Source organism: Vanrija albida (assembly GCF_041260175.1).
Source record: "Vanrija albida strain AlHP1 chromosome Unknown contig_2, whole genome shotgun sequence".
Classification (NCBI taxonomy): Eukaryota; Fungi; Basidiomycota; class Tremellomycetes; order Trichosporonales; family Trichosporonaceae; genus Vanrija; species Vanrija albida.
Genome location: NW_027191421.1, coordinates 3753091 through 3770128, shown reverse-complemented (window position 1 = coordinate 3770128; position 17038 = coordinate 3753091). Strand labels below are relative to the sequence as shown.

The 17038-nt window shown below is 66.5% G+C and overlaps 7 protein-coding genes across 7 annotated transcripts; 2 read left to right on the top strand and 5 right to left on the bottom strand.

Moving 5' to 3' along the window:
- Positions 1-22: 22 nt before the first annotated feature.
- On the bottom strand, positions 23-1147 carry Q8F55_003190 (uncharacterized protein; the record flags this gene model as incomplete). The annotated part of the gene is made up of 1 exon (XM_069351738.1): positions 23-1147. One exon carries the CDS (start codon positions 1145-1147, stop codon positions 23-25), a length of 1125 nt encoding a protein of 374 aa, XP_069212124.1.
- A 396-nt stretch (positions 1148-1543) lies between these two features.
- Positions 1544-2630, bottom strand: Q8F55_003189 (uncharacterized protein; the record flags this gene model as incomplete). The annotated part of the gene is made up of 2 exons (XM_069351737.1): positions 1544-1997; positions 2230-2630. The coding sequence occupies 2 exons, from the start codon at positions 2628-2630 to the stop codon at positions 1544-1546; spliced, it is 855 nt and encodes a 284-aa protein (XP_069212123.1).
- Positions 2631-3099: 469 nt separating this feature from the next.
- On the bottom strand, positions 3100-6429 carry ISA1_2 (Iron-sulfur assembly protein 1; the record flags this gene model as incomplete). The annotated part of the gene is made up of 2 exons (XM_069351736.1): positions 3100-5916; positions 5980-6429. 2 exons carry the CDS (start codon positions 6427-6429, stop codon positions 3100-3102), a joined length of 3267 nt encoding a protein of 1088 aa, XP_069212122.1.
- Positions 6430-7305: 876 nt separating this feature from the next.
- Positions 7306-8088, bottom strand: Q8F55_003187 (uncharacterized protein; the record flags this gene model as incomplete). The annotated part of the gene is made up of 2 exons (XM_069351735.1): positions 7306-7729; positions 7790-8088. 2 exons carry the CDS (start codon positions 8086-8088, stop codon positions 7306-7308), a joined length of 723 nt encoding a protein of 240 aa, XP_069212121.1.
- Positions 8089-9849: 1761 nt separating this feature from the next.
- On the bottom strand, positions 9850-12475 carry Q8F55_003186 (uncharacterized protein; the record flags this gene model as incomplete). The annotated part of the gene is made up of 6 exons (XM_069351734.1): positions 9850-9876; positions 9924-10997; positions 11041-11210; positions 11277-11567; positions 11627-11881; positions 12349-12475. 6 exons carry the CDS (start codon positions 12473-12475, stop codon positions 9850-9852), a joined length of 1944 nt encoding a protein of 647 aa, XP_069212120.1.
- A 1199-nt stretch (positions 12476-13674) lies between these two features.
- On the top strand, positions 13675-15862 carry Q8F55_003185 (uncharacterized protein; the record flags this gene model as incomplete). The annotated part of the gene is made up of 5 exons (XM_069351733.1): positions 13675-14071; positions 14107-14714; positions 14751-14903; positions 14953-15033; positions 15071-15862. 5 exons carry the CDS (start codon positions 13675-13677, stop codon positions 15860-15862), a joined length of 2031 nt encoding a protein of 676 aa, XP_069212119.1.
- Positions 15863-16260: 398 nt separating this feature from the next.
- Q8F55_003184 (uncharacterized protein) lies at positions 16261-16812 on the top strand (the record flags this gene model as incomplete). The annotated part of the gene is made up of 2 exons (XM_069351732.1): positions 16261-16407; positions 16474-16812. 2 exons carry the CDS (start codon positions 16261-16263, stop codon positions 16810-16812), a joined length of 486 nt encoding a protein of 161 aa, XP_069212118.1.
- Positions 16813-17038: the final 226 nt, after the last annotated feature.

Genomic DNA, 17038 nt, shown 5'->3' with positions numbered 1-17038 from the left:
ATGAGGACTGCACTGTCAACTGTCACTCCTCGTCGCTCGAATCGGAGGCTATCGAGGGAGTGCGGCGGACAGAGCGACGCGTTGGAGGAACGAGCTCGTGCAGGCGTTCTTGTGGACTCAGATCGGCCATGTACTCGTCCAGAGAGAGGCACTTGACGCGTTCGTTGTTGACAACAAGGGAGAGAATCGACAATGTGCCGGGAAGGCCATCAGGACAGCGGGGCCAGAAGCGGTGGTCTACCAGATCATTGAGGGAGAGCGCGGGAGGCTGTCTCAGGTCGTTGTGGTGGCCGTGTCGGTTGAACGTTGCTTGCAAACTGGCTCGCAGGCCAACAATCGTAAAAGACTTCAAGTTGTTGCTGCCCGAACACACCCGGGAAACGAAGGCTTCAAGGTGCTTCGCAAACCGGTCTAACACCCAGGCCCAGTACATGGTGCGACGGAAATCGGCAGCATACCGGTACTGGGTCGAGGAGAAGAGCGACGACACTGTGATGACAATGTTGGATATCTCGAACCAGCTCTCCGAAAAGCCATTGCGATTTAGGGTTGCGTGCAACCAAGTCTGGGACTCGCAGAAGTGGACAATCACCTTGGTGGCACTCGTGGGAGCGCCAGGGTGGTAGGTAGTGCGAAACGTTGGGGCATGGGCGGGGATGTAGGGGCTGAAAATCACGATCGTGTCGGCTGGCGGCACCTCATACTCTCGGGAGATTCGCTTCGGGGAGAGTCCAAGAACGCGCACATACTCGAGGTTCGGCAGACGGAGGGCAGGCATGCGCGAGAACGAGCGAAGGTCGGCATCGAGAACGCGCGTGCGCCCGAGCAGCTCGGCCACGCGCCGCTTCCTAATCTTGGGGCGCCACTTCGGTTTCTCGATGTTGGCCAGGTCATAGACTTGCAGGAGAGGAAGGGGGAGCGGCATTCCGTCGGGATCAGAGAACTTGAAGAAGAGCGGGTCGAAGTCGGCGGCGAACTCGCGCTCGAGCACGCGCTCCGCGACAACGTGCTTGAACAGCTCGGCGTCGGCGCGGCGGCAGTTGTCCCGCGACGTGCCGCGCATGGCGAGCAACCCGGCGTGGTCGAGCGCGGCGAAGATGCTGTCGAAGAGCTGGGGGAAGGCGGTGTGGTCGAGTGAGGGTGTCATGGCGTCGGCCTGGGACTGGGTGCGAGTAACGAGCGAGGCTGCGAGTGACTACCTGAAGCTGTGCGGTTCACAGTATCGATGCGAGGTGCTGAAGGGTGGCGAGTGTGAGTTGGGAGGAAGGGGATGAGGATGTTGGATGACGAGGAGAGCAGAGTTGCCGGATGATATTGTACAAAGGAGGAAGACTCGACCCCACAACACGCTGGCTTGGGCGTGTGCGCACAGGCCTCTCTTGTCGATCTCCGTCAGCCGTCGCTTCGAGGCAACCAACTCGTTTTGACGAGTACTGGAACCGTGGAATGAGAGACTGGATCACACTCGAGGGAGATGCATTGGTGGTATGTACATGTGGTGATACCTAGAAGGGGGTCCTTGTGGCTGTGGCGGCTGTCGAGTTTAGAGGGGGTCGCACACATTACAGCTTTGAAAGAGCGAGATGGTGGGGTCGAGCTCGTTGGTTCGTTCCTCTGCAGTCATCTCCGCGGTGTATTCCTGGAGAGACATGCATTGAATCTTGAAGCGATTGATGGTCTCATAGAACGTCCCGAGGACCTCAATCAGACGATACGACTGGGGGTACCAGGACTGTCGGTCAAGCAGAAAGTGGAGGGGAAGCGTGGGTGGTGAACTGTAACGGCCCCCATTGCCATAGCGGTTGAACGCTTCCTGCAAGGCCTCCTGGAGCCCGACGAGAGTTATTGACCGGCTGGTGGTTGCCTTGTGTGTCTCGTGGCAAAACGTCTCGAAGTGCTTGGCGACGAGGCACCATACCTTTGTCCACCGCAGGTTGGGGTTGGAGAACAAGTCGGACGATATGATGACAACAAGGTTGGTGAGGTATCCCCAGTCCCTGTCGAATGAGATTGCGTGTGGGGTCCTCCAAGCCCGACACAGGTTGATAACGGCCTTGTTGTTGTTTCCCGCGATGCCTCCATTGAAATCGTGGCTGTGTGATCGGGTTGGGGGGTACATAGGTCGGGATCCGCGAGCCGAAAATGACGACAGTCTCTGCCAGTGGGACCGCGTCGTAGTGGTTCGCCGCCCCCGCATCGTCCTTGCAGACAAGGTGCGCGCGGACACACTTGATAATCGGAAGGCGGAAGGCGTGGTGTCCCGGGAGCTTGGTCGTGCAGTCGACCGTACGGGTGTGCTTGAACATGTCGCGCACGCGCGCCACCCTGAGGCCACCGTGCCACTTCGGGCGGTCGACGCTCGCCTCGCCGCTGACCTCGAGCAGGGGGATCGGGAGGCGGTTCTCGTTACGATCGTAGAGTTCGAAGAAGTGCGGGTCAAGCGCAGCAGGGTACTCATCCTCCAGCACGCGCCTCACGACGACGTGTGCGAACAGCCTGGCGTCTGCGCGGTCGCGGTTGGCGCACGAGGTGGCGCGCATGGCTACGAGGCCGCCATGGTCGAGGGAGTTGAAGATGTCGTCGAAGATTGCGGGGAAGGACGTGTGGTTGAGTGAGACGGGGGAAGGCATTGCGAGGTGGGTCGCGTCAGCCGCGAGCTGGGGCGTGCCGCCGGCGGTTGTAGGGCTGGAGCGCGCGGTCGGTCGGTGTGGGGGTGAGGGCTGACGAGGAGAGAGGGGTGAGGAAGGCCAACGTCGAGCCAGTGGAAGATGGAGAGAATGGTAGAGAGAAGAATGAGAGGGAGATAGAGACTTGTGGGTTGATATAGGTAGGTGCGGGTTGCGTCAGCCTCGCGAGTTAGAGTGGCGCCCGCGGTTGTGAGGTTGGAACGCGAGTCGGCGAGGTGGTGAGGGCTGCCGAGGAGAGGCAAGAAGGCCAATGGCGGACGGGTGGGAGAGGGAGAGAATGAAAGAGAGAGAGAGAGAAAGAGAGAGTTAGAGATTGGCGGGTTGATATAGGTGTGGGGGCGTCAATATGAGGGAAGGCGTCGCGTCGCGATTCAAGACTGCATTTCCACCACGGCCACCACGGCCACCACGTCTACAAGAACACATCGGTGCGGTACCTATCCCTGCTAATCTTCTCGTACAGCGCCTCGGGGTCGCTCTTGAGCCCGTCGCACCGCGCCACGTCCTTTACGATATCAATGAGCGTCTTCTTGAGACTCGCGCCGAGGCGGGCGCCCGAGCCGCAAGTGTAGAACTCTGCGCCGGCCATGAACCAGTCCTTGAGCTCTGCGCGCTCCTCCCACACGCGGTCCTGGGCATACCGAGTCCCCTTGACGAGGTGGACGTTTGTGCCCTCAAACGCGGCTGGCAGCGGCGTGCCGTCGTCGCGCGAGAGCACTGGCCGGAAGTCGAGCACGCCGTCGCGCACCCACTTTGCGAGCTCGTCGGCGTGCAAGATGTCGTGCGCCGTGCGCGTGCCGAAGAAGAGGACCGTCTTGCCAATCTTCCTGCCGGCCTCGTGCTGCAGCGCACGCTCCTCGATGAAGCCGCGGAACGGGGCCAGTCCCGACCCCGCGGCGAACATGACGATGGGGAGCGCCGGGTCGTTGGGCGGGTGGAACTCGGCGCTCGACTTGATGCTGCAGAACACCTTGTCGCCCGGCCTCAGGAAGGCGAGGTAGTTGCTCGCGACGCCGAGCGCCTTGCCCCCCGCGGCAGAGGACGCAGTGTGTACCGTGAACGTGAGGCTCACCTCGTCCGGGTTGAGGAGGGGCGTCGACGAGATCGAGTACTGGCGGATCTTCATCTTGGGTAGCTGCGAGAGGAAGAACTCGAACGGCGCGTCGCACGACGGGTGGAGCTCGAGCACGTCGAGCAGGCTCAGCCGCTTGGCCGTCACGCTGGCCGCGTAGTCGTCTGCGAGGGCGAGGATCCGCTGCTTCTCCACCGCGTTGGAGGTGTACTCTGCCAGCGGGGCGATGAGGCGCTTGGTCACGGGCTGGCCGAGCTCGACGTAGGACGCGAGCAGGTCGCCGGCCCGGATCGGCGTGTTGGCGGGAAGGAACGACGTGCCGAGGTTGAGCACGATCTGGTCGTCGGGCGTGAGGCCGAAGCGGGCGAGCGCGCGGTCCACCGCCGGCTCGGGGTTCTTGGGCAGCACGGCGAGGTAGTCGCCGGCGCGGTACGTCTGGCCGTCGGGGATCTTGATCTTGATAAAGTTTGTCTCGGGGGACTCGGGCGTGGCCGTGGTCAGCACCTCCTGGGACACGATGGTGCCGACGCCGCTGAGGCCAGCCGAGACGCTCTCGTTGGCCGGGTTCGCCGTCGGCGGGAGCACCTTGAGCAGCGGGAGTGACTTGCCGTCGGCGCCCTTGCCCGGCGCCGCGGCCTTGAGGTTGGACTCGGCCGCCTGGAGGGTCGGCGCGTCCGACTTGAAGTGGGCCCAGAGGTCGGCCTTGAACTGCTCAAAGTCGCCGACGATGTCGCCACCCGCGTCGGCCGTGTGCAGCGGCAGCAGGCGCTCGCCGCCGAGGTCGGCCAGCCGCTGGTCAATGTACTTGGGGATCTTGTGGAACGTCGACGCCCAGTCGTGGTGCCCGGCGCCCATGACGAGGTACTTGACGCCCGCGGCCGCGCCCGCAGGCAGGCCCGACAGGCTCTGGACGAACATGCGCGCGTTGTCGGTCGGCTTGCCCTCGTACGACGCCGTGACGATGATGACGGGCGCGTCGGTGGGGAGCTTTGCATTGCCGACCTTGGAGTCGAGCTCGCCGACCTCGACGTCGAAGCCGCGCGCCGTGCCCTCGGCCTTGATCTCGTGCGCGAGGCCGTCACACGAGCCCGAGTTGGACCCGTAGAAGACGTAGAGCTTGCCCGCGGCGCCGGTGCCGGCCGTCTGCGCCGTGGCCGGGATCTCGTCGGCGTCGGCCTTGGGGCCGGCCGCCGCGCCGCCCGCCATGAGCTCGGAGAGGATGCTCTGATTCCTGAAGCGGGGCCGGGCGACGATCTTGAAGTGGTCCGGCTTGATGGTGAGCGTCTGCTTGATGGCGAGGTCGTAGCCCGGGTCTGCCATCTCGAGGTCGAAGCGCGCGACGATGAGCGCGAGCGCGAGCTGCGCCTCCTGCAGCGCAAAGATGCGGCCGATGCACGCGCGCGCGCCAGAGCCGAACGGCTTCCAGCTGTTGGGGTGGATCTCGCGCCCGTCGAGCCAGCGCTCGGGGTTGAACTCGTCCGCGTCGGGCCCCCACGCTCCCGGGTCACGGTGGAGCGAGTGCAGGAGCACGGCAGCCGCCTGCCCCTTGGCGATGTGGTACCCGCCCGCGAGGGTCTCGCCCTCCTCCTTCTTGGGCGTGACGGTGAAGGCTGGGGCGGGCGGCTGGAGGCGCAGCGCCTCCTTGAGGATGGCCTCGATGTACGTCAGCTTCGCGTGGTTCATCTTGAGCAGGTTGCCGCCCGCCTCGGCGATGACGCGGTCGGCCTCCTCGCGCGCCTTGACGAGCACGGCCGGGTTCTTGAGCATGTAGTAGGTCGCAAAGGTGAGCATGCCCGACGTCGTCTCGTGCCCGGCGATGAGGAAGGTCACCATCTGGTACCGGATGTTCTCGTCGCTCAGGTGCTCGCCCGTCTTGGGGTCCTTGTCGAGGATCATGTTGTTGAGGAGGTCGTGCGCCTCGGGGTCGGGGAACTTGCGGCGCTCGGCGACAATCTCGTCGCACTGGCGCCACAGCTCGTCAATGTTCTCGCGGTACGCCGCGTCCGTGTTGTAGAAGACCTGGTTGAGGAGGCCGGGGCGGCGCGCGCGGTTCTGCGACTCGAGCAGGAGCTTGACCATGATGTTGATGAACGGGTGCATCTCGGACGTGTGGAACGAGTTGAAGCGGTATCGGAAGGCGCACCAGCCGATCGTGTCCTAGCGAGCGAGCGTCAGCGAGCTCGCCGTGCCACCTGGCTTCCTGCCGCCACTTGTACTTACAAAAGTCAACCTCGTGTACGAGTTGGCCGCCTCGAATGGCTGCCCCGCATGGTGCTCCCAGCTCATGAGCATCTGCGTGATAATGTCCATCATCATGCCCTGCATCTTCTTGATCGCGACGGGCGAGAAGGCGGGCACGAGGATCCGGTGCGCGAGCGTCCAGTTGGGCTCCTCGCCCCAGGACGTGAACAGGCCGTCGCCGGCAAAGTTGCGCACCTCCTTGAGCGGGTTGGAGATGTATTTCTCAAACCGGGCCTCGTCACACAGCTCGGTGACGAGCGATGGCGAGCTCACGAACACGATCTTGTCCTTGAGCTTGAGCTGGTAGATGCCGCCGTAGAGCGCCGCGAGGCGCTGCAGCGAGCCGACGCTGTCGTGCCGGTCGACATCGAGGATGTTGCCGAGGAGCAGCGTCTCCTTTGGCTGCGGGATGGGCGTGGGCTCGGGCATGGCAGCAAGGGGGGATGGAGAGGACTGGGAAGAGATCGCCAGTAGGGGGGTTATAAACGTGCTGCGGGGGGTCAGCTGCCATACCCAGCCCAGCCCACGACCCAGCCCAAGACCCACGGATCAAGACACCCCGATGAGGTCTCCAGGGCGGGGCAGGTCAGACGCCGCCAAGAGAGAGCGAGAGGAGCAGCGCCGCGTCGGTGGCGCAGGGCGGCGGAAAGCTTATGCTGAATAGAGGCGTGTGGATTGGCCACGGCGAGCTCGCAGCTGATATATAGCTGCGCTCTCTCCGACTTTTCCCCGTTGCCACGGCGGATCGGGCGTGCTTCGGCGCCGGGCGCGCGTCCCCGCCCGAAGGCCAAGCTCGGCGTCGGTAGCGAGAGCTGCAGCTGCAGCGGTGCACGTTTGCACGTTGCTGCGGCGGGCCCGGGGTGGGTATGACGTCGAGGTGTAAACGAGGCCCGCTGGCTGGCCGTGGTTATCTCCCGGCCGCCGGCGGCAGTTGGTCCGCCCCCCGCGCCTGCCCATGCCGGCATGCCGGCGGCGCCGCGTGATACCGTCAGCGTCAGGACGGCCAGCGCTCGCCGTGTCCGCTTCCACGAGCGTCTATGCACCCCGCACGCCGAGCGCGTCGCCGAGCAACTTGTCCGAGGACTCGCCGCTGTTCGTCTCCCCCACTCTTGTCTGTCAATTCTCCTTCTGCGCCACGGTGAATGCGCCAACAACGCCACGCCACGCCGCCGCCGCGCCCTGCGCCGCAGTCACCGACACGCGACACGCGACCGCCGCGAGCGGCCGCAACAACAAACGCACCGCTCACCATGCAGTGCATATACAGGCCATTATGGGGTAGGGGGCAACATGGGGGAGAAGGTTTTACGCCAGGACGGCGGCGGCGGCGGCGGCGAGCGCGAGCGCGGCGAGGGCCGGCGCGGCGCGCGACGCGGCGCTGGTGGGCTTGGGGGAGGCGGAGGCCGACGCCGACGCCGAGGCCGAGACGGACGCGCGCGCGCTGCCCGAGCCCGAGGCGGAGGGGGCGGCGCTGGGCGAGAGCGAGACGGAGAGGGGGGCGGAGGGGCCGGCGGAGGACGGCGCGGCGCTGCTCGCGGCGAGGATGCCGGACGGCACACCGGAGGGGACGACGGGCGCCGGCGCGCCGACGATGGAGCCGATGCCCCACCCGACGATGGAGCCGTCGGCGATCGTCTCGTTCTGCGGCGGGGGAACGGTCGCGCCGTCGGCCGAGGCGATGGTGAAGCGCGTCGTCCACTGCACGTTGGTGGGGTTGAGGCCGTTGGTGCTGGGGGTGTCAGCTACAGTTGCCCGGCGCTATTGGCACGCGACCTCCACGCCTACTCACAACTGGAGGAAGTAGACCTTGGAGTAGGGCTCGACCTCGGGCGCGACAAAGCTAAACGTCGTCTCCTTGGTACCGTCGAGGCCCGTGACGACAGTCTCGAGGGGCACCATCTGGAGGTTGGAGCCCGTCATGAGCTGGATCGTGAGGTTGTTCCACGTGCCGCTCTTGTCGATGGCCCAGGACGTGGTGATGTTGGAGCCGGCGCGGACGACGGTGGCGCCGTCAGGCTCGGAGGGGATGACCTGGGCGTGGGCGGCGGTGCAGGCCAGCGTCGCGGCGAGGAGGGTGCGGAGGAGCATTGTGGGCGGGGGGGAGGAGGTAGGGGGTTGTGGTGAGGGGTGAAGGTTGAGGAGGTGGTATAAGGTAATGAGAGTCGATGCGTGCGGGCGAGGGGGGCAAGACTAGTGGGGGGAGGGCGACGAGGAGGACGAGGAAACGAGACAGTGAGACTGAGAAAGAGAGACGACGAGGATGTTGACGGCGGTGCGTGCGGCGTGCTGCTGCTGCAAGTCGCACAGGCCGCGCCGAGACCACACGGGTGTCGTGGTGCATGTCTCACCCACCCACCTGCTCGTCGGCGTCTACACCTACACCCCCCTGCACGCAGCATGGTCGCGCCTCGCGCCTGCCTCGATCCCACCCACCTGCCCGTTCGACGTTGGCCCGCCTGCCCGCCCTGCACCCACCTGGCCCACTCCCTGCACCACCACTCCCGGACCACACGCCACGAGATCCCTGGGGCAAAGGAGCCATAGGAGACTGCGTCGAGTCCTCGCGCCGCTACACTGCCGGCGACAGGCTACGCTGCACACGCCCGACGCGTCGCTCGCACCGCTGCGCGCAAGCAGCAAGCAGCATGCATGTCGTCGCCCGACGACGACGCGACGCCGGCCTCCCACCCCGCCGCCCACGCCCGAAAAAGAAAAACCACTCGCGCCTCAGGAAATCGCGCCGCGCCCGCCGCGCCAGGCCTACGCTCCCTTCCGCGTCCGTCCCGCCAGCGCCAAGTCGCACCGGCGCCTGCCAAGTCGAGCCATCTGAGATGCATACAATGCGTCGTCCAACTACTGCGCTTGGCACCGCCGGCCCTCCTAACCCCGCAGGCGGGTCAAACAGTCGCCACAAGGTGGGTCCGTCACGCAGTCGCCGCGAGCGGGGGATACCACCCCCTCCTCACGCCGAGACGCACGCGCGCGTCGTCCCCGTCCGGGCTGAAGGAGAGCACGCGGGCGGTCGCGGCGCAGAGCGTGTCCATCTCGCTGTCGGGGGGGACGCGGCGCACCGTGACGAAGCGGTACGTCCTCGCGCCGCGGGGTGCTGGGGGCGGGGTGCGGGCGGGGGCCGCGCGGGCGGGCGTGCGCGGCGTCGCGGGGGGTGATGGGGGGTGGGAGGCTGCTGGGGGTGTTGCTGGCGTCGCTGGGGCTGGTGTTGCTGGTGCTGGTGGTGGTGCTGGTGTTTCTGGTGTCGCTGGCGTTGCGGGCCGGGACGGAGGAGACGACGGCGAGAGCATAGGCTCGTCCCCCCGCAACGCCGGCTCGCTCGCCGCATGCCGCAGCGCCGCGATCGGCGTGTCGGCCCCCCCGCCCCCCGTCGGCGTCGACGCCCGCTCCCCCCTCCTCGGCACCACCCTTGCCGCCGTCGACGCGCAGCTCGGCCCCCACTCTGGGCTGAGCGGCGCCGACGCCAACATGAACGGCGAGCCTAGCTTTGGTCGCGACTGCCGTCAGCGAGGCCTTACCCCCCGCTCACCTTGGACGGCAGCCGCCGTGTGGCGCGCCCGCTCGCCGTCACCGCCCCCGCTCGTGGCCAGCTGCCTGCGCTGTGCATTCTAACGAGTGTGTGTGTGTGTCTGTGTAATGTATCGTGTCGTGTCATGTCGCCGTCGCATCACTCAGACTTATTCCCATCACGCACGCCCAGCGCCGCACACACCACTGTTGTACGACCCCCCCACTCGGCGTCGGGCCAGTGCGCTCGCACCAAGCCCCTCCACGCCACCCTCTCCGACGTGTATTAGTGATACATCTCAGTATATGTCAAGAAACGGCAACTCCATTGTCCTAGTGGCTCAATGCGACAACGCACACCTGCGACCGTTAGTGAAACCCCACAACACATCCCCGACACCACTCACCGTGGGGAACTTGCCCACCTGCCCAATCTGTCCCTTGCTGAACCGGTCCGGCGCAGTGAGCACAGTGCCAGACGCCCAGCCGTCGTCGTACAGCTCGTGCACAACCAGCTTCATGCCAGGCTGCAGCGTAATCTCGTCCTCGAGGCCCGCAGTGTACGGGTGGATGACGTTGACACGCGTGCCGCGCACAATGTCGGCCCCCGCCTGGTCCTTGACGCTGTCGACCAGCACGGCGCCGCCGGGCGTAGACAGGGGCGCAGAGGAAGCGTTCGACTGGCTCGGGGCGAGCGACGCTGCGCCGACGCCCGCAATGCCAGCCGCGGCGGCGGCGGCGGCAGCAGGTGCAACGGCCGGAGGCTTGGCTGGCGCAGGCGCAGGAGCAGGAGGTGGCGGCTTGGCATACGCGGGCTGCGCAGGGGCGGCGGCTGGAACAGGCGGCGCCGGGGCACGGGGCGCGGCGGCAGGCGGCGCTGGGGCACGGGGCGCGGCGACCGGCGCAGGTGGCGCGGCTGCGCGAGTCTGCTGCGGCGGGGGTGGGGGCGACTGCTTTGATGAAACCGCGTGGGCACCGATGCCGGCGGCGACAGCGGCGGCAGCAGCAGCACCGGCGGCGGTGCCGGCGGTGCCGCCAGTGGTAGGGGTTGACGGCAGCGGGCGGGGCTGGGTCGGGGACGTGGGGCCTGGGTTCACCGCGGCCGCTGGCGCACCACCAGCCTGCTGAGGAGGCGACGGCGTAGCGTAGTTGTTGTAGGTCGTGGGCGTCCGAGGAGGGGTGGCAGCCGAACGGTTGTGGGCGACAGCCGCGGCACCGGCAGCAGCGGCGGCACCGGCCGCACCGGCCGCAACAGGCGCGCCCGCACCCGCACCGATCGACGCGCCACGGGGCGGCGACGAAGAGACCACCTCGGGGTGCGTGTCGTTGGACGACGAGAAGTTGGCCGTCGAGCCAGCGCCGAGGTCCTTCTCGCTCGGCGACCCGATCAGCTGGCGACCAGCGTTGTTGTTCTGCCTGCTCGCACCAGCACCCTGGTTGCGGCGGCGACGCATGAGGAACCAGATGAGCGCGCCGATGATCTGTGGTGTGAGTTCACGCACCACGCGGACAATTTCAACTCACGGCAAGCGCAGCAAGCACACCAATGACGATACCGGCGATCGCGCCGCCGCCGATGCCCTTTGATCCGCCGCCCGTGGACGCGCCGGACGTCGAGGTGCCCGTAGGAGACGAAGAGCCGGTCGCACTGGACCCGTCAAGCTTGTAGCCGCACACCGCCTCAGTGATGCCCGCTGGGCGTCGTCAGCCTTGCTCGTCGCACGCCCCCTTGGCACCCGCACACTGCACGCCGCACTCACCATTGTAGCAGCATGCAGCGGGTGACACCGAGCACTGCTGGCAGAGGCCGGCGGTGTAGTCGCCAAAACCGCAGTTGGGCTCGTTCGAGTCGCCCGAGATGCACGTTTCATGCGACGTCGAAACCAGGGCACATGCGTTCAAATCGGCCGAGAGCTGAGCCTGGCGGTTGGCCTGGCCCGAAGCGCTGAGGGCCTCGCACAATGTCGTGTTGGCAACCAGCTGCTGCTGCGACGTCGAGAACGAGTTGCAGGTGTCGGTACACACCTTGGGGTAGGTGGACGGGTCGCCGTCTGCGCAGTCGGTCAGCCAATGCCAAGCCCATGCCTCGCTTGCAGCAACCAAAACTCACGGACGGTAGCCCAGCACTGCTGCGCCGAGGCGTCCGACGTAAGCTGGCCGCACACCCAGGTGCGCTGGTACCGGATCACAGCATCGTCGGCGTTCGAGCAGCCAAGCTCGCTCTGGAGCTTCTCCGACGGCCAGGTGTTTTTGAGATAGTTGTTGACGGCGCGGTCAAAGGCGGACAGCGAGCGGACGTTTGACAGGAACGAGAATGCGTCTACCGTCGAGGCAATGTTCTCTGGCGAGACGAAGGCAAACTTGACTGTTGGGTGTTAGCCACATGGGATCACATGGGAGTGTGTGATCGACCCGGGGTGCACGGTCGTGAAGGCGGGCTAGTCACGGGAAGGCTGGTGGGGGTGGGTGAGGCGGGGGTGGGGGCGGGGGCGGTGATGGTGGGGCGGTGGGTGTATGCATCCAGCGGGCGGGGCGAGGTCGCCGCCGCTGCATCGCATGGCCCCACCGCCGCCCTCGTCGCCGCTACCACCGCCGTTGTCGCCGCTGCGCAGGTTGAAAAGGGGGTGGGTGGCCGGCTGGTGCCAGGGAACGAGGGAACGTCGTAACCTCGGCGCCCACCGACCTTGCCCGCCGCTCCGCTCGCAGATGGTCCTTCCCCCCCCTCCCCCTCCATGTTCGCGAGCAAGCCGTCGACCGCCCACCCACGCCGAGGAGAAGGTGTATGCCATCGTCCGCCCCCACCACAGCCCGCCTTCCCCCAAATCCACTCACACCCTGGGCAGGCCTCTGAACCGTCGAGGGCGAGACAGCCATTGCGGACCGACTGAGCCGTGGCGAGGGAAGCCAGCAGGAGGGTCGTAGCGAGAGCCGATGCTGATGTTGTCGCCCGGTTGCGCATGTCCGGCGAGCGTGGCGTGTATGCAGTGATGAAGAGTGGGAGGGAGGAAGGAAAGAGAGTTGAGTGTGAGTGGATCGACAAAGAGTCCAGCAGGGTGTTACAATGGGTCACGGATCCTAACAAGTGCAGGTGGGGTGGGGTGGGTGCCAAGGTAATAGACGGCGCCCGCCCTCTCTCCTCGTCCTCACTTCTCCTCCTCGCTCTATCGCCCTCTTTGCCCTCTTTTGCACTTGTTTCATGTGCACCCAGTACGTACGACGAGGTCGAGACAGACAGTCGGCCGTCCGTCGTCTGCCCTAAGCAGCAGCAGCAGCTCGCCTCGCTCCCTTGTTCCTCCTTCCCACAAGGCAAGGACGTCCCTGGTCCTACTCCCTCTTCCTCTGGCCGCCTGCCGCAAGCCGTTGGAAGCGACGTAAACAAAGGGCTCGGCGGGCATCACATTGTAATCGTCATTAGGATTCTTGCATCTAATCCTAATGCCTTTAGCCGCCGTCCTAATCCACGCCCCAGGGAAGCAAACCTTAACACCCCTGGCCTTGTGCGACCTGCCAAGGTCATTTGGTCATTTTGGCCCTTGGCCGCCGCAGCAAACAGACAGGCAACTGCTGCAACAGGATTATGACGACAGGGCAAGGTGCATCCCCTCCTGGGTGTGCATGTGCTCAGAGTACGACCAGTGCTTTAAATATTCACAGTCCAGAGCTGGAGCAGCCTGCTCCTCTTGTTCGCTCGCGAGTAACAAGCTCGGCGTCATACGCTCGCCGTGCCGTGGAGCGCACTGGTGGGCGGGCGGTGCCTCGGCAGTGTCGCCGGCCGAGGGTGTGCACGGACGCGCCGTCAATCTCCGTGTCGATCGACCCTTCGACGCCACCGCCAGCCAGCCAGCCAGCCAGGCCGAGCACGCCGGCCGGCGTCGGCGAGCCCTTAGCCGGTGATCATCACGACGGCGACGACGGCGGCGGCGGCGAGGTGATAGACATACTGTGGATGCTTGTGCATGTTGAATCTCTTGCAGTCTTGTTGGTCGTGCGATACTCACCCCTAACCAAGGCAGGCAGGCAGGCAGCACCTTCCCCCGGCAGCAACCTTGGCGACTTGTGACGCAACGCGACGTCACTCTACATAACCCACCGCCCATGCTCATGCTCTCCCGCCTACAAGTCACAATCTTGACAATCGCGACGCTCCTATCCTTCACAATGGAATCACGCGACCACGACAGCAGCTCGTCATCCGACGGCGAGCGCACCGCCTCCTCCTCAAAGCGCAAGCGCTCGCCCAAAGCGACGTCGGGCAACTTTCTCACCACAGCGACCTCGTACGTCGCGTCGGCAGCAGAGACGGTCGCCGTCGGCGCGCTCATAGCAGCGACGGGCACGGCCGAGGAGCGTGCGGCCGTGTGGAACGAGTGGCGCGCAAACGAGCCGGTGCCCGAGGGCGAGGACAAGGTGCACCTCGTCCCCGGCTGGGCTGTGGCCTCGGAGAAGGAAGGCGGCGGGTTCGACTTGAGCGTCAGCGTGCTGGGCGTCGCGGCGGAGTTCGGGCTGCCAGAGCGCGCGACGCACACTCAGCGCGCGCTAGTGGGGATTGCCAAGCGTGAGTGAGACGGAGGACCGCGCTGACGGCGGCAGGCTTCGCAGACCTCCCGCGCACAAAGAGCGGCTCGGCGACGCCCAAGTCGGGCGCGAGCACCCCCCGGCCAGGCGTTTCCCCGCTCCCGACGCCGCTCTCCGCCCCGCCGGCCCCGCCGAAGCGCAGCACAAGCGGTACCGTCGACAAGGTGCTCGCTGCCGCCGGGCATCCCGAGACTGCGGCGGCGGCGTCCGCACCGGAACCAGGACAGGCGAGCACGGACGAGGTCCTCGCCGACCCGGAGCACCTGCGGCTCGCGCACGCGCTCCTCGACGCGCGGCTGCGCCCGTTCTTCGCGGGCATCGTCGCGCACCGGCCCCTCACGCTCAGCCTGCACGTGTTCCCGCTGGCGAGCGGCGACTGGGGCGAGCCGGTCACGCAGTGGACGAGCGAGAGGGACGACGGCGGGCTGTTTGCACACACGTTCGAGGTTGGGTGGGACGAGCTGCGCGCGGCCGCGCCGGGTGTGGGGTTGGGCTATGGCGTGGGAGTGCGCGCCGCGCTCGTGCCCCGCGTGCATGCCGAGCACGCGAGCCTGTCGCCGATCGAGGCGACGAGCGTGATGCGCATCGCGCCGGCCAGAGGCGTGCGGATATTGACGGATCTGGTGGGTGCTGATTGACACTGGGCACACTGACGCCAGGACGACACGATCAAGCACAGTGACATCCTCGGCGGCGTGCGCGAGGTGTTCCGCAACGTGTTCTGCCGGCCGAACGACGAGCTGGCGGTGCCCGGCACGGCGGGGCTGTACAACGAGCTCGAGGCGGCGGGCGCGAGCGGCCTGGACATTGTGGTGGGTGGCTCACTCTATCGAGTATAGTCAAGCTGACGCCGACTCCCAGTCCAACTCGCCGTTCGAGCTCGGGCCAGTCATCAAAGACTTCCTCGCGATGAACAGCTTTCCAGAGTACTACACCCTCACTGTGCGTCGTCCTCCTCGGCGCCGCTGACGCCGACCAGCTCAAACTCTACGATGGCCGCTCAATCGTCTCGTCGTTGTTTGAAGGGCCGGGCCAGCGCAAGCGCCCGGGCATCCTCCGCGTCATGGATGCATTCAAGGACACGCGGTATCTGCTGTTCGGCGACAGCGGCGAGCAGGACATGGAGACGTACGTGCGGGTCGCGGTTGAGCGGCCACACCAGGTCGCGGGGATCTTCATCCGCGACGTGACGACGGGGCGGGTGGCGTCGGTGGCGGGCGAGGGTGAGGGGGAGGGGGAAGTGGCCAGCGAGGACGGGGATGAGGTGACGGACCGCATGCCGGGTGCGTTTGGCGACGCCGAGTCCGACGACGACGATGATGACCCGCTCGAGAAGGGCACGGCGCCAGCCGGGCGGGCGGCACGCGCTGGAAGCACGTCGGCGCCAGTAGCACCCCAGCCACCGACGCCGGCGTCTCCACCCCCACCCACGCCGGCGGCCGCACAGCCCGCCACGCCCCCGCCCGCCACCGACAAGCCCGACTCCGCCGCCACCGACAAGCCTGACTCCGCCACCACCGACACGCCCGACTACGCGCCGTCCATCGCCTCGACGTCGGGCCGCACCGCCGAGGAGATGCGCAAGACGGTGGCCGAGCTGCAGGGCCTGAGCAAGGAGCAGGCCAAGATTGCGCGCCTCGCGCAGGACTGGGAGGCGCGCGTGGCCAAGGCGCAGGCTGCTGTGCCGGAGGGGGTGCGGCTGGTGGTATTTCGCGACGTCGACGAGGTGGAGAGTCTGGCCCGGGAGCTGGTGCGGGAGGGCGTGTTGTAGCTGCATGCAGAGCATTGTCTTGGGCGGGGCGTGGGTATCAGTGCTCGACGCGCCGTTGGCGTCGTCGAGCAGCCTCGTCGAGCATGCTCGCGTCGCGCGTCGCCACTTGCATCTTCACGGCAGCAGCCAGTAGCCACACAGTCGCAGTTTCAGTGGCGCCCTGACCGGCGCTATAAATCGGGGCACCACCCATCGCCGAGGACGCATCGTACTCTCTCCCCCGACTCGGCCTCGCGCATCGCAAGCGACCACAACGCCGGCTACTGACTGCACTCGCGACGACGTGTCGGGACGCTAGCCCTGGTGCCCCTCTGATCGATATATACCCCCCGGGTCTCCACATGTCGTGCGAGCCCACCCCGCAAGCGCGACCCCGACCCACCATCACCGTCCGCGCGATGCCGACCGCCATCCACCCGCCGAGCGCGGCGCTGCTAATAATCGACGTGCAGGTCAACGTCGTGGCCGAGGCGTACGAGCGGGACGCCACCATCGCGAACATCAACACGGCGCTGGCGCGCGCGCGCGCGGCCGGCGCGCCCGTCGTCTGGATCCAGCACTCTGAGGAGGGGCTAGAGCGCGGCTCAGAGGGCTGAGCCATCGTGCCCGAGCTCGTCCCGCTCGACAGCGAGCTGCGCGTACACAAGGCCTACGGCGACGCGTTCGAGGACACGGACCTCGAGGCCCAGCTCGACGCCGCGGGCGTGCGCACGCTCGTCGTGTGCGGCGCGCAGACCGACTTTTGTGTGCGCTCGACCATCCACTCGGGCTTGACGAGGGGCTTTAGCGTCACGCTCCTCGGCGACGCGCACACCACCGACGATCTGAGCGGGTACGGCGCGCCGACGCCCAACCGTGTGGTGAAGCACACGAACATGTATTGGGCGGGGCAGAGGGCGCCGGGGCGCAAGGCTGCCGTCGTGGACGCGGGCGAGGTCGAGTTTGTGTAGGGCCGCAAGCTGTATGTATGCTGTTGTCGCTGGGCTCGCTCGCTGGTGCCGGCCGGCGTCTGTTCGTCGCTGCTGGGTTGGCGGGTGTGGTCAGGTGCACGCCGTCGGCGACACTGTCGCAACTCGGCGTCGAGTCGGCCGCGCCGCCGCCTCGGACCTTTGTGTCCCGCCTCGGATGTTTTCAACGGCGTCCACCCACCCACTCTACCCACTTTGCCCAGCTCTG